Below are 16,023 nucleotides of genomic sequence, written 5' to 3'. Positions count from 1 at the left end.
TTTATCAATGAATTCTCAGAGTTCGTTGCTGATCTAGTGACACACGCCGATAATATAATCATAATGGGGGACTTTAATATCCATATGAATACCCCATCGGACCCACCGTGCGTAGCGCTCCAGACTGTAATTGATAGCTGTGGTCTCACACAAATAATAAATGAACCCACGCATCGCAACGGTAATACGATAGACCTAGTGCTTGTCAGGGGTATCACCGTCTCCAAAGTTACGATACTCCCGTATACTAAAGTATTGTCCGATCATTATCTTATAAAATTTGAGGTTCAGACGCATGTTCGTCAAACTAATAATAATAATAATAACTGCTATAGCAGCTGCAACATTAATACGGCCACAACGACAACTCTTGCTGACCTACTGCCCTCGGTTATGGCACCATTCCCAAAGTATGTGGGCTCTATTGATAACCTCACTAACAACTTTAACGACACCCTGCGCGAAACCATTGATAATATAGCACCGCTAAAGTTAAAAAAGGCTCCAAAAAAGCGCACCCCGTGGTTTACAGAAGAAACTAGAGCTCAGAAATTATTATGTAGAAAGCTGGAACGCAAATGGCGCACGACTAAACTTGAGGTGCACCATCAAGCATGGAGTGATGGTTTAATAACTTATAAAACGCATGCTTACCTTAGCTAAAGCTAAATATTACTCAAATCTCATCCACCGTAATAAAAACGATCCTAAATTTTTGTTTAGTACGGTAGCATCGCTAACCCAACAAGGGACCCCTTCCAGTAGCTCAACCCACTCAGCTGATGACTTTATGCAATTCTTTAGTAAGAAAATTGAAGTCATTAGAAATGAGATTAAAGACAATGCGTCCCAGCTACAACGGGGTTCTATTAACACTGATACGATGGTATATACGGCGGATACTGCCCTCCAAAATAGTTTCTCTCGTTTTGAGGAAATAACATTAGAGGAATTGTTACAACGTGTAAATGGAATAAAACAGACAACATGCTTACTTGACCCTCTTCCTGGGAAACTGATCAAGGAGCTCTTTGTATTATTAGGTCCATCAGTGCTAAATATTATAAACTTATCACTCTCCTCGGGCACTGTTCCCCTAGCATTCAAAAAAGCGGTTATTCATCCTCTTCTTAAAAGACCTAACCTCGATCCTGACCTCATGGTAAACTACCGACCGGTGTCTCACCTTCCCTTTATTTCAAAAATCCTTGAAAAAATTGTTGCGGAGCAGTTAAATGAACACTTAGCGTCTAACAATCTATGTGAAACCTTTCAATCCGGTTTCAGAGCAAATCACTCCACGGAGACAGCCCTCGCAAAAATGACTAATGATCTATTGCTAACGATGGATTCTGATGCGTCATCTATGTTGCTGCTCCTCGATCTTAGCGCTGCTTTCGATACCGTCGATCATAATATTTTATTAGAACGTATCAAAACACGAATTGGTATGTCAGACTTAGCCCTGTCTTGGTTTAACTCTTATCTTACTGATAGGATGCAGTGTGTCTCCCATAACAATGTGACTTCGGACTACGTTAAGGTAACGTGTGGAGTTCCCCAGGGTTTGGTCCTTGGCCCTGCACTCTTCAGCATCTACATGCTGCCGCTAGGTGACATCATACGCAAATACGGTGTTAGCTTTCACTGTTATGCTGATGACACCCAACTCTACATGCCCCTAAAGCTGACCAACACGCCGGATTGTAGTCAGCTGGAGGCGTGTCTTAATGAAATTAAACAATGGATGTCCGCTAACTTTTTGCAACTCAACGCCAAAAAAACGGAAATGCTGATTATCGGTCCTGCTAGACACCGAACTCTATTTAATAATACAACTCTAACATTTGACAACCAAACAATTAAACAAGGCGACACGGTACAGAATCTGGGTATTATCTTCGACCCAACTCTCTCCTTTGAGGCACACATTAAAAGCGTTACTAAAACGGCCTTCTTTCATCTCCGTAATATCGCAAAAATTCGCTCCATTCTGTCCACTAAAGACGCTGAGATCATTATCCATGCGTTTGTTACGTCTCGTCTCGATTACTGTAACGTATTATTTTCGGGTCTCCCCATGTCTAGCATTAAAAGATTACAGTTGGTACAAAATGCGGCTGCTAGACTTTTGACAAGAACAAGAAAGTTTGATCACATTACGCCTGTACTGGCTCACCTGCACTGGCTTCCTGTGCACTTAAGATGTGACTTTAAGGTTTTACTACTTACGTATAAAATACTACACTGTCTAGCTCCATCCTATCTTGCCGATTGTATTGTACCATATGTCCCGGCAAGAAATCTGCGTTCAAAGGACTCCGGCTTGTTAGTGATTCCCAAAGCCCAAAAAAAGTCTGCGGGCTATAGAGCGTTTTCCGTTCGGGCTCCAGTACTCTGGAATGCCCTCCCGGTAACAGTTCGAGATGCCACCTCAGTAGAAGCATTTAAGTCTCACCTTAAAACTCATTTGTATACTCTAGCCTTTAAATAGACTCCCTTTTTAGACCAGTTGATCTGCTGTTTCTTTTCTTTTTCTTCTATGTCCCACTCTCCCCTGTGGAGGGGGTCCGGTCCGATCCGGTGGCCATGTACTGCTTGCCTGTGTATCGGCTGGGGACATCTCTGCGCTGCTGATCCGCCTCCTCTTGGGATGGTTTCCTGCTGGCTCCGCTGTGAACGGGACTCTCGCTGCTGTGTTGGATCCGCTTTGGACTGGACTCTCGCGACTGTGTTGGATCCATTGTGGATTGAACTTTCACAGTATCATGTTAGACCCGCTCGACATCCATTGCTTTCCTCCTCTCTAAGGTTCTCATAGTCATTATTGTCACCGACGTCCCACTGGGTCATTATTGTCACCGATGTCCCACTGGGTGTGAGTTTTCCTTGCCCTTATGTGGGCCTACCGAGGATGTCGTGGTGGTTTGTGCAGCCCTTTGAGACAGTAGTGATTTAGGGCTATATAAGTAAACATTGATTGATGATTGATTGATATTACTCCCAATGGACATAGAGGGCATTGAACATGTTTTGTGGAGACAGCAGGAAACCATCTCAAGCGGAGGTGGATCAGCAGCGCAGAGATGTCCCCAACCGATACACAGGCGAGTGGTGAGACACTGAGATAGGGCATAAAAGATTTTGCCTTTCATGAATTCTGCCAAGCAACAAGTGGACTAGTTGTAAACAGGTCCTATTCATGAGCTGTATGGTCTGTATTACTCGTAATGGACATAGAGGGAGGGCATAGAACATTTTTTACATTTCAAGATGGGGCACAAATGATTTTGCCCATCATAAATTCTGCCTAGCAACAAGTGGCCAAACTGTAAACGGGTCCTGTCCATGAGCTGTCGGGTCTGTATTACTCCTAATGGACATAAAGGGCATTGAACATGTTTTTGCATTTAGAGATGGAGCACGAATGATTTTGCCCTTCATGGATTCTGCCTAGCAACAAGTGGCTGAATTGTAAACAGGTCCTGTTCATGAGCTGTCAGCTTTGTATTACTCCTAATTCACATAGAGGGCATTTAATTTATTTTTTTCATTTAGAGACAGGGCACAAATGATTTTACCCTTCATGGATTCTGCCTAGCAAAAAGTGACCAAATTCTAAACAGGTCCTGTTCTTCAGCGGTCCGCTCTGTATTACTCCTAATGGACATAAAGAGCATTGAACATGTTTATGCATTTAGAGATGGGGCACAAATGATTTTGCCCTTCATGAATTTTGCCTAGCAACAAGTGGCCGAACTGTAAACAGGTCCTATTCATGAGCTGTCGGGTCTGTATTACTCTTAATGGACATAAAGGGCATTGAACATGTTTTTGCATTTAGAGTTGGGGCACAAATGATTATGCCCTTCATGATTTCTGCCTAGCAACAAGTTGCCAAATTGTAAACAGGTCCCAATTGTGAGCTGCCGGGTCTGTATTACTCTTAATGTACATAAATGGCTTTGAACATTTTTTTTTTCATTTAGAGATCAATCAACAATCAATGTTTATTTATATAGCCCTGACTCACAAGTGTCTCAAATTGTTGCACAAACCGCAACGACATCCTCAGTAGAGCCTAGATAAGGGCAAGGAAAAACTAACCCCAGTGGGACGTCGACAATGATGACTATGAGAAACATTGGAGAAGACCGCATATTTAGGGGATCCCCCCTCCCCCCAGGGGACCGAATGCAATGGATGTTGAGCGGAACTAACATGATTTGTGAAAGTCCAATCCATAGTGGATTCAACATAGCCATGAGAACCCAGACCAAAGTGGATCCAATATAGTAGCGAGAGTCCCGTCCAAAGTGGAGCCAGCAGGAAACCATTTCAAGCGGAGGTGGATCAGCAGCGCAGAGATGTCCCCAACCGACACACGGGCAAGCGGTGAGACACCGAGATGGGGCACAAATGATTTTGCCCTTTATGAATTCTGCCAAGCAACAAGTGGCCTATTTGTAAACAGGTCCTATTCATGAGCTGTAGGGTCTGTAATACACCTAATTCACATAGAGGGCATTGAATTTTTTTTTTCATTAGAGACAAGGGCACAAATAATTTTGCCATTCATGATTTCTGCCTAGCAAAAAGTGGCCAAATTGTAAACAGGTCATGTTCATGAGCTCTTGGGTCTGTATTACTCCTAATGGACATAGAGGGGAGGGCATAGAACATTTTTTTCATTTCAAGATGGGGCACAAATGATTTTGCCCATCATAAATTCTGCCTAGCAATAAGTGGCCAAACTGTAAACAGGTCCTGTCCATGAGCTGTCGGGTCTCTATTACTCCTAATGGACATAAAGGGCATTGAACATGATTTTTGCATTTAGAGATGGGGCACAAATGATTTTGCCCTTCATGAATTCTGCCTAGCAACAAGCTGCCAAATTATAAACAAGTCTTATTCATGAGCTGTCAGGTCTGTATTACTCCTAGTGGACATAGAGGTCATATAAAAATGTTTTTTGTTTAGAGATGGGGCAAAAATGATTTTGCCCTTCATGAATTTTGCCTTGCAACAAGTGGCCAAAATGTAAACAGGTCCTGCTCATGAGCTGTCAGCTCTGTATTACTCCTAATGGACATAAAGGGCATTAAACATGTTTTTGCATTCAGAGATGGGGCACAAAAGATTTTGCCCTTCATGAATTATGCCTCCTATCAAGTGGCCAAATTATAAACAGGTCTTGTTCATGAGCTGTCAGCTCTCTATTACGCCTAATGGACAAAGAGGTCATAGAAAAATGTTTTTTGTTTAGAGATGGGGCACAAATGAGTTTGCCCTTCATGAATTCTGCCTAGCAACAAGTGACCAAATTGTAAACAGGTCCTGTTCATGAGCTCTTGGGTCTGTATTACTCCTAATGGACATAGAGGGCAGTGAACTTTTTTTTTTTCATTTTGAGATGGGGCACAAATGATTTTGCCGTTCATGAATTCTGCCTAGCAAAAAGTGGCCAAATTATAAACAGGTTTTGTTCATTAGCTGCCAGCTCTGTATTACTCCTAATGGACATAAAGGGCATTAAGCAATTTCTTCATTTAGAGACGGGGCATAAAGGATTTTGCCCTTCACGAATTATTCCTAACAACAAGTGGCCAAATTGTAAACAGGGCCTGTTCATTAGCTGTCAGCTCTGTATTACTCCTAATGGCTATAGAGGACATTGAACATTTGTTTTCATTAAAGAGATGGGGCACAAATGACTTTGCCCCTCATGAATTCTGCCTTGCAACAAGTGACCAAATTGTAAACGGGTTCTATTCATGCCCTCTATGTCCTGATGGACATAGAGGGCATTGAAATGTTTTTTTATTTCGAGATGGGGCACAAATGATTTTGCCTTTCATGAATTCTGCCTAGTAACAAGTGGCCAAATTATAAACAGGTCTTGTTCACAAGCTGTCCTCTCTGTATTATTCCTAGTGGACATAGAGGGCATTGGACATGTTTTTCACAAATGATTCTGCCTTTCATGAATTTTGCCTAGCAACAAATGACCACAAAGTAAACATGTCATGTATTAAAAACAGTCTAGTGAGACTGGAGGGCATAGAACAGACTTTCATTTGCCTACAGTATGGGGTAAAAATAATTTTGCCTTTCCTGAATTACATCGAGCAGCAAGTGGCCACACAGTAAACTTGTCCTTCCCATGTGTATTACTTTAAACACCTCCTAGTGGACATGGAGGGGCATTGAACCAATTTTTATTTTCCTACTAGGCACAAAAGATTTTGCCTATCATGAACCAGGCTCAACATCTTCGTGGGCATGACGAGCATCAATCCTTTTTTTTTTTTTGGCGTATGGGGCACAAATTATTTTGACCTTCATGCAATCTGCCTAGCAACAAGTGACCACAGAGTAAACATGTCCTGTTCCTGCATTGTCAGCTCAATATTCTATTTGGAATGACGAGCATCAAACCGTTTTTTATTGGCCTGTGGGGCACAAATCATTTCCTCCTGCACAAAAGCTGCCTCGCAATAAAGTAAACTTTGTATAAAAAACAGTCTAGTGGGTGTGGACAGCATAGAACAGTTTTTTATTGGCTAATAGAGCACAAATGATTTTGCCTTTCCTGAATCCTGCCTAGCAACAAGTGACCACACAACTAACATGTCCCTTTTTTCCGCATTTCAGCTCAACATCCTAGTGGACATGGCGGGCATCAAAGTGTTTTTTGGCCTATGGCAGTGTTTGTTAACCATAGGGGCGGGGCCCACTGTTGGGGGACGAGCGCCCCCTAGAGAGCTGCCAAAAAAACATGTGCTTCTCAGCTGGGGTCCGTGGTTTAATACACTTTCCCACCACCTGTAGCAATAATGACAATATGAATCAAAGAGAGAAAGCCTGGAGCAAAAGTCTTAGAAAAGTGTCTTTAAGTGCAAAAATTATGACTAAAGTAGTGAAACTGTACTTTCATCCATCCATCCATTTTCTACCGCCTAATTTGCATTTCAATGTAATTTAAGAAACATATATATTATTACTGTTTACTGTTGATTTAAATTAGAATGTATTTATGTTAGCAATGCCTAATTGTATGTAGCAGTTCTATTTTTCATCAGTTTTTATGAGTCCCTTCTTTTGCACTATTTAATTCAGTGTTTTTCAAAACATTTTGAGCCAAGGCACATTTTTTGCGGTGAAAATATCCGGAGGCACACCACCAGCAGAAATTGTTAAAAAAACAAAACTCTGTTGACAGTAAAAAGTCGTTGGCGCAATTGTTGGATATGACTTTAAAACCAGGGCTTCACGGTGGCACAGGGGTTAGTGTGTCTGCCTCACAATACGAAGGTCCTGAGTAGTTCTGAGTTCTGTGTGGAGTTTGCATGTTCTCCCCCTGATTACGTGGGTTCTCTTCGGGTACTCCGGCTTCCTCCCACTTCCAAAGACATGCACCTGGGGATAGGTTGATTGGCAACACTAAATGGTCCCTAGTGTGTGAATGTGAGTGTGAATGTTGTCTGTCTATCTGTGTTGGCCATGCGATGAGGTGGCAACTTGTCCAGGGTGTACACTGTCTTCCGCCTGATTGTAGCTGAGATAGGCACCAGCTCCCCCCTCAACCACAAAGGGAATAAGCGGTAGGAAATGGATGGATGGATGGATGGACTTTAAACCATAACCAACTATGTATCAATATAGTTCTTGTCTCAAACTAAGTCTACTGTCACGTCGTGTCACATCACGCCATTTTTTGCTGTCTTCCTGTGTGTAGTGTTTTGGTTCTTGTCTTGCGGTCCTATTTAAATGGCGTTTTCTCTTTTATTGTTATTTCCTGGAGCAGTTTCATGTCTTCCTTTGAGCGATATTTCCCACATCTTCTGTTTTAGCATTCAAGAATATTTCAGTTGTTTTTATCCTTCTTTGTGGGGACATTGTTGACTGTCATGTCTTGTTCGCATGTACTTTGTGGACACCGTCTTTGCTCCACAGTAAGTCTTTGCTGTCGTCCAGCATTCTGTTTTTGTTTACTTTGTAGCCAGTTCAGTTTTAATTTCGTTCTGCATAGCCTTCCCTAAGCTTCAATGCCTTTTCTTAGGGGCACTCATCTTTTGTTTATTCTTGTTTTAAGCATTAGATACCTTTTTACCTTCACCCTGCCTCCCGCTGTTTCTGACATCTACAAAGCAATTAACTACCGGCTGCCAGCTACTGATATGGAATAGTATTACACGGTTACTCTGCCGAGCTTTGGACAGCACCGACACTCAACAACGACACGTCATTTGCAGACTATAATTACTGGCTTGCAAAATTAGTCTTAACCCAAATAGGTGAAATTAGATAATCTCCCACAGCACACCAGACTGCATCTCACGGCACACTTGTGTGCCGCGGCACAATGGTTGAAAAAGACTGGTTTAATTCATCAGCCGGACCTACTGTAAACTTTATAATAATCTTTGTGATTAACACATACTTTGAAAACTTTTGAGAAGGTTGTAAACCAGTGATCCCCAAAGTTATTGACGAGGGGCCGCATTGGGTTAAATTTGGCCGGGGGCCGGGCTATATATATATATATATATATATATATATATATATATATATATATATATATATATATATATATATATATATATATATATATTTTTTTTTTTACAAATATACACAAAAAAAAATACATATTCCTCGAGCACTAATTTACTTAATTGACTGAAAACCTGACATCAAATGCGCACTCCATCGATAGAAAAAAATATTTTTAGACAATATGATTTGCCTGAGCGGCTAGGAGACACAGAGTAACAAGCAGTAGAAAATTAATTAGAAAAGACAGATTAAAAAAAAAAAAAATCAAAAATAATTGTTTGTATTTTTTTAAAACTTGGACTTCCCGCAGGCCATAGTTTTGGGACCCCTGTTGTAAACTGTAAGTAGGTTAGATATAATTGTTAAATTATAATTAACATCAAGCGTAATATTTACTAAGTCAATGGTAATATTTGAGTGGACCTTTGGGCCCGTCTGTAGTGGAAAAGTTGGGCTTCGAGGTCCAATGGGGTACAAAATATGTAGCCCTTTGTGAATTCTGCCTGGCAACAAGTGGCAGAACAAAATAGGTAAATTCTGCCATTTAAATACCTAAATTTGTGTGTCTGGCATATGTCATTGTTGTATGGGGCACCGATCGCCGTGCCCTGGGAAAATCTGCCTAGCAACAAATGGCGCAGTTGAGGAAGTTTTACAACAAAATAGGAGAAGACTTACATGAATTACTGCTGTCATCCTTGGTGCCATCAAGAGAGCCATCGGGATTCATTTGCAAGTAGTATCCCTGTCTGCAATATAACCTGGTCACTATACCCTTGAGCTGGGGATCTGCAAGGGGGGAGAAAAAAAAGGTGTAAAAGATCTGAATGAAAAAACAGTTTCCATACAAGAAGTCCAGTTTCAGGCTGTGAAGATCTGTGGACATACTGAGCTAAACAGCGACCTCTCTGGTGGCCTTACGTACCGCAACAAACGGGAACGACCATATCTATTATTGTTGGATAGTGCTTGGAGCGGCACTTGTATGGTTTCTCCATGAGCACAAAGGGTCGACATTACAACAACTTCCTCGAAAGCCCCAGGGAGAAGAATACAATCACTTGAACTCTCTCTGTGTGTGTGTAAGATTTAAAAAAATGTAGGGAACATGACCACAGAGGGCATAGAAAAGGTTTTTCTCCCCTTGTCTTTGTACTGCCTCCAGCACTTTGCACCGAAGTGTGGGGTGACAACAGCGGGACAATCTGAGACCTTTCTCTGAGAGGAGCTAAGATGAGCGGGTCTTTGCGAGATAAGTCCCGCCCCGGATCCGGAATGAAGGAATAAAGTTGTCCCAGCTAGCAACATCGCTACAGTAAGTGGGCCTGAGTTAGTTGTTGCACTACTGACCCGTTAGCTCCAGAAAAGACAAAGATGATACATTATTATCTGCTCACAGATGCTGCCTGGTGGTTGTTTGAGCACACTGCAGCTAATTCTGTATAAATTAACCAACCCTAGTTCCCTAATGCTTCAGTCACGTGCAGGATTCTCACAAGAATGGACGCAAAAATACAATCTTACCTATTGTATAAGAAACATCTGGGATTATACAGACATGGTCTAAAAAAGGGGGACTTTTGGTAGTAGGGTCTTTATTCATAAATATCAGGTACAACTGAGAAAATGCCTGTACCCTATAGGAGGGACTTGTGAGAACCAGTGGTCACTTAGTGCACCTCAGTGCGCATTCATCTGTGCGCTGCGCTTGTCGCACCACTCCAGCTGCATTCAATCATCAGCAATCAACGCACCTGTCGCTGATGAGAGAACCTGTCTTCTTAAGCCAGAGCAACCTGCTGTTCTGGGCCAGAACGTAGCTAACTGTTCCTGTACAGTCAGCCGATATTATACTATCTATATGCATACTCTCTCTTTGTTTCACCCCCTTATGCCCCCCTTGTTGTCTTCCAGCAGTCCCGCAATACGAGATGTGTGTCTCCACTCCCTGTGTTCCCCTCTGATTCACTGGCCGCACCTTTTGGATCTCAACTTCCCACCTCGACACGGATTTTGACGCCTCTCTATTACCCCCGACTTCCTTCCTGCTAACCTCTTTAGACTTGCGCCTCTCGCTCAACACTACTGATAACACTCAACATTTAATTCCGACACATAGTCGCACACCATACACATTTTTGTGATTATTTACACACACATATACATACATACATATATATATATATATATATATATATATATATATATATATATATATATATATATATATATATATATAAAGTATAGAGTTAAACGATGTTCCTGTTGTCTGTATCGTCTTCTTCCCCTGTACAAACCCATAACACATAAAAGATCATCGATAATCTAGTAATCTATGGCCCTAATTGAGATTTACAGATACAGCCAGTCCATTCATCCCATCACTTACAGATTAAATCGGATTTAAAACTAATCCTCCACCAATGCTAATGCCAAAAAAGAAAAAAGAAAAAAATCAGCGCTATCAAAACACCCAGATTCATTTCAATTGAAGATGAAACAAAAATATCTTCCAGCCTCGTCCTTCAAGGTAAAAAGAGACGAGGCAAGGACTCGTGGGCGAGCGATGAGTCACTTTTTAGCGGAATTGGACTAAACGCGCGCACATGCTGAATGAATGCAGCCGAGACGTGCTAATCAAATGCAATTTGAACATAATCAATAATCTGATAAGGGTTACTTTGGTACATTTTAATACATTGAAAATACTAAAAGCAATCAAATGTAGTTATGCTAAGCTATCGAATAAAAGCATCCACATTTAATGGATTTATGTTATATCTGAGGAACATCAGTGGTGCAATATTTAATAATGAGGGCAGTGAGAGTTAACACGTTAGTGCATGTGATTCATCACAAAAATGTTTTAAACATTAACCATGTGTACAAGTAGATTATCCGCACGTTTTATTTTGACCGCACATGCTCCTTAAGCACAGAATTTACCCTAAAGTCGTAAAGTCAATGAATCATGAGGGGACACATTGTACAGCAAAATTAACCCCAGAAAGTACTGTACAGGGAATGGATTCCTGGGTGGATCTCGCGTGAGAGGAAAAGGAGGGGTGGTAATCATTTTGCAATGCAGTCTGCTGAAAATGACGAAAGCTCCACTCTACGTAGCAACTGACGCTATGGTCAAAGTTGGAATTGCCACAAAACAAAACACATGTTAACATAATCAAACACTCTATCTAAACCTAAAAAAATATAGATTTTTAAGTATAAAAAATATAGGTTTTTAAGTATAAAAAATATAGTTTTCTGGTTATAAAAAATATAGGTTTTTAAGTACAAAAAATATAGGTTTTTAAGTATAAAAAATATAGTTTTTTAAGTATTAAAAAAAGGCATTTGTGTTTTTCATCGTCAATCAAAATGTGTATCATCACGAGATTTCACTCCTTTCAGCCACTAGGTGGCGTTTACGGCTCACCATCGCATTCTGTAGCAGTGTTCGGTTCCCCAAAAAAATTCTGCGACATCTCAGTACAAAGTCGCTAGAAAAATACTGGAGGCTTTTTAAAGTCGCAGAAAACTTCATAAGAAGGTGTGTTAAGAAGAATACGGGAAAATAATATACGCAGTTAGGACAATCTTTTTTTTTTTTTTTTACACTTTTTCAACAAATTACGACTGCTATGTATATTATAGGGAGTTATGTTAAACAGTAATTTAGGAAAAAAACCTACACATTTTTTTTCTAAAATGAACGATCAATGGGATTTACAAAAATATAGTTTATGGAAATGATTATTAATGTAAGACTAATAATTAAATGTTTGTATATATTAAATAAAGGAAACACTTGAATATGTTTTGATCAGGATATTCTGAATTATAGCAATTCATGTAAATTACAGACATTGAACATTAAAATTGAGAGCTTGTTTGATAGGTCATATTTTTAGTTTTTTGGTGACAGATCTTATAAAGGTTGACAGTTTGACACTGGAACTGAATTCATTATTTTCTGCATGGAAACATTTGCTAAGAAATGAGCAAAATCAGAACAGATTCTATATACGTTCATGGTCTCAAACCTTAATTTGCTACACCAAATTACACACACACACACACACACACACACACACACACACACACACACACACACACACGCACACACACTCACATACACACGCACACACACCCCGCGACCTCAAAAGGGACAAGCGGTAGAACATGGATGGATGGAGGGACACACACACTAATGCACACGCACACACACTTGTATTTATTACCTTATTGAGACCTCCGAAAAATGCCTACCTATTTAGGGACACCCTTTCTCGATATATAAAGATTTGTTTTTACAACATTATTAATATATACATACTATGCAAATATAAAAAAAGTAAGCTTTTATTTAAACTTTTTTTTTTTGTAATTGGTTTTTAATCTTCATTATTTACTTTAAATTAGAAAATGGATGGATGGATATTACAGTATGTCTCTATTTTACATATTTATTTTATTATTATGTATTACTATTTTTTATTATTTTATTTTTCTAATTAATTTTGGACAGAGGGAGCGCATTTCAATTTCTTACACACACGTGTTATTACATATGTCAACCAGAGGGGGAGCACATTTAAAACCGACACACTGTCAACTTTTTTTTGAAACACCCTAATTCTTATAGATTTCACCACCAGGTGTGCAAATGAGACATTCTCTATTAGATGCAATGGTTTTCCCCCGCCACTCTGAAAGGGACAAGTGGTAGAAATGGATGGATGCATGGATAAATGGTTCAATTTCTTGCACACACTTGTTATTTCATAAGTTGACCAGAGGGGGAGCACTTGTAAAAATTTCAACTTATTCGGAACCAGGCTAATTTTGATGGATTTCACCAACAGGGGTGCAAATGAGACATTCTCTATTTATGTCCTATCTTGTTCACGGTCCTCATATGGAAGGTACTTTTCCTTGTTGATGTCTCAAGAAGGGGAGAAATACAAGAACACGCACACATACATTCTTGTATTTATTACCTTCTTAAGACCTCCGAAAAATGCCTACCTCTTTAGGACCACCCTTTCTAGATGTATAAAAAATTGTATTTAAAACAATAATAATGTATACATACTATGTAAATATACAAAAGGTAGGTTTTGATAATATAAATAAATGATAAATGGGTTGTACTTGTATAGCGCTTTTCTACCTTCAAGGTACTCAAAGCGCTTTGACACTACTTCTACATTCACCCATTCACACACTGATGGAGGGAGCTGCCATGCAAGGCGCTAACCAGCACTCATCAGGAGCAAGGGTGAAGTGTCTTGCTCAGGACACAACGGATGTGACGAGGTTGGTACTAGGTGGGGATTGAACCAGGGACCCTCGGGTTGCGCATGGCTAGGGCGCATTTGTTACACGCCCTTGTTATTTCATATGTTGACCAGAGGGGGAGCACTTTTAAAACCGACACACAGTCAACTTTTTGGGACCACCCTAATTTTGATAGATTTCACCACCAGGGGCGCAAATGAGACATTCTCTATTAGATGCAATGGTTTTCCATATTATGTCCTAACTTGTTCACCACTCCTCATATGGAAGATACTTTTCCTTGTTGATGCCTATGTATTTACAACATTAATATTATGTATATACTGTGCAAATATAAAAAAGTTAACTTTTAGTTCCTTTTTTTTATAAGTTTTTTTGTAATTGGTTTTTAATCTTCATTATTTACTTCAAGTTATTACACTATGTCTCTATATACATTCATTCGTCCATCCATTTTTTACCGCTTATCCCTTTTGTGGTCGCGGTGGATGCATTTAAAAAAAAATGTTTTATTAATCTTGGCCTAAGGCGGAGCATTTCAATTTCTTACACACACACACTTTTATATTACACATGTTGACCAGAGGGGGAGCACTTTTAAAACTGAAACAGTCAACTTTTTTGGGACCACCCTACTTTTGATAGATTTCACCACCAGGGGTGCAAATGAGACATTCTCAATTAGATGCAATGGTTTTCCCCCCGTCTCCCCAAAAGGGACAAGCGGTAGGAAAATGGATGGATGGATGGATGTTTTTTTTCTGTATTGGGACCATGATTTATTGTTGATGTCTCAGTAATCAGGTAGAAATAAAAGAACACACACACACACACACACACACACACATGCACACTTTTATAGAGCAGGCGTCACCAACCTTTTAGAAACCAAGAGCTACATCTTGGGTACTGATTAATGCAAGGGGCTACCAGTTTGATACACTTAAATAAATTGCCAGAAATAGCCAATTTGCTCAATTTACCTTTAATAAATAAATCTATATACCGGTATATATAAAAAATGGGTATTTCTGTCTGTCATTCCGTCGTACATTTCTTTCCCTTTTACGGAAGGTTTTTTGTAGAGAATAAATGATGGAAAAAAAACACTTAATAGAACGGTTTAAAAACGGAAAAAAGGAAAAAAAAAGAAAATTAAATTTTGAAACAGTTTATCTTCAATTTCGACTCTTTCAAATTCAAAATTCAACCGAAAAAAAGAAGAGAAAAACTAGCTAATTCGAATCTTTTTGAAAAAATTTAAAAAAAGAATTTATGGAACATTGTTAGTCATTTTTCCTGATTAAGATTAATTTTAGAATTTTGATGACATGTTTTAAATAGGTTAAAATCCAATCTGCACTTTGTTAGAATATATAACAAATTGGACCAAGCTATATTTCTAACAAATACAAATCATTATTTCTTCTAGATTTTCCAGAACAAAAATTTTAAAAGAAATTCAAAAGACTTTGAAATAAAATTCCAATTTGATTCTAAAAAATGTCTAGATTTTCCAGAATATTTTTTTTTTATTTTAATCATAAGTTTGAAGAAATATTTCACAAATATTCTTTGTCGAAAAAACAGAAGCTGAAATGAAGAATTAATTTAAAATATACTTATTATTCTTTACAATAAAAAAAGAAGTGTACTTGAACATTGATTTAAATTGTCAGGAAAGTAGAGGAATGAATTTAAAAGGTAAAAAGGTATGTGTTTAAAAATTCTAAAATAATTTTTAAGGTTGTATTTTTTTCTCTAAAATTGTTTTTCTGAAAGTTATAAGAAGCAAAGTAAAAAAATAAATGAATTCTTTGAAGTGAAGACCAAGTCTCTAAAATATTTTCTTGGATTTTCAAATTCTATTTGAGTTTTGTCTGTGTCAGAATTAAAAATGTCGGGCAAAGCGAGACCAGCTTGCTAGTAAATAAATAACATTTAAAAAGTAGAGGCAGCTCACTGGTAAGTGCTGCTATTTGAGCTATTTTTAGAACAGGCCAGCGGGCGACTCATCTGGTCCTTACGGGCTACTTGGTGCCCGCGGGCACCGCGTTGGTGACCCCTGCTATAGAGGCTTTACGTTGGAGGTGACAGAGGACAACACCAGTATTCATCTGCCATTTTGAAGCACCCTGAACCCATTGCCAGATGTGTCCTCGA

The 16,023-nt window shown here is 39.2% G+C and overlaps 1 protein-coding gene across 3 annotated transcripts in view; it reads right to left on the bottom strand.

The window, feature by feature from the left end:
• Positions 1-16,023, bottom strand: part of fgf14 (fibroblast growth factor 14) — a 276,918-nt gene that overhangs the window by 61,984 nt on the left and 198,911 nt on the right. For all 3 annotated transcript variants that reach the window (XM_061879742.1, XM_061879744.1, XM_061879743.1), the window contains exon 2: positions 9,238-9,348. In XM_061879742.1, coding sequence (XP_061735726.1) covers positions 9,238-9,348 — 111 coding nt within the window. The remainder of the gene's footprint in view (positions 1-9,237; positions 9,349-16,023) is intronic.

This window comes from Nerophis ophidion, linkage group LG19, assembly GCF_033978795.1.
Source record: "Nerophis ophidion isolate RoL-2023_Sa linkage group LG19, RoL_Noph_v1.0, whole genome shotgun sequence".
Taxonomy (NCBI): Eukaryota; Metazoa; Chordata; class Actinopteri; order Syngnathiformes; family Syngnathidae; genus Nerophis; species Nerophis ophidion.
The sequence above is the reverse complement of the archived record's forward strand: the minus strand, read 5'-3'. Positions and strand labels throughout refer to the sequence as shown.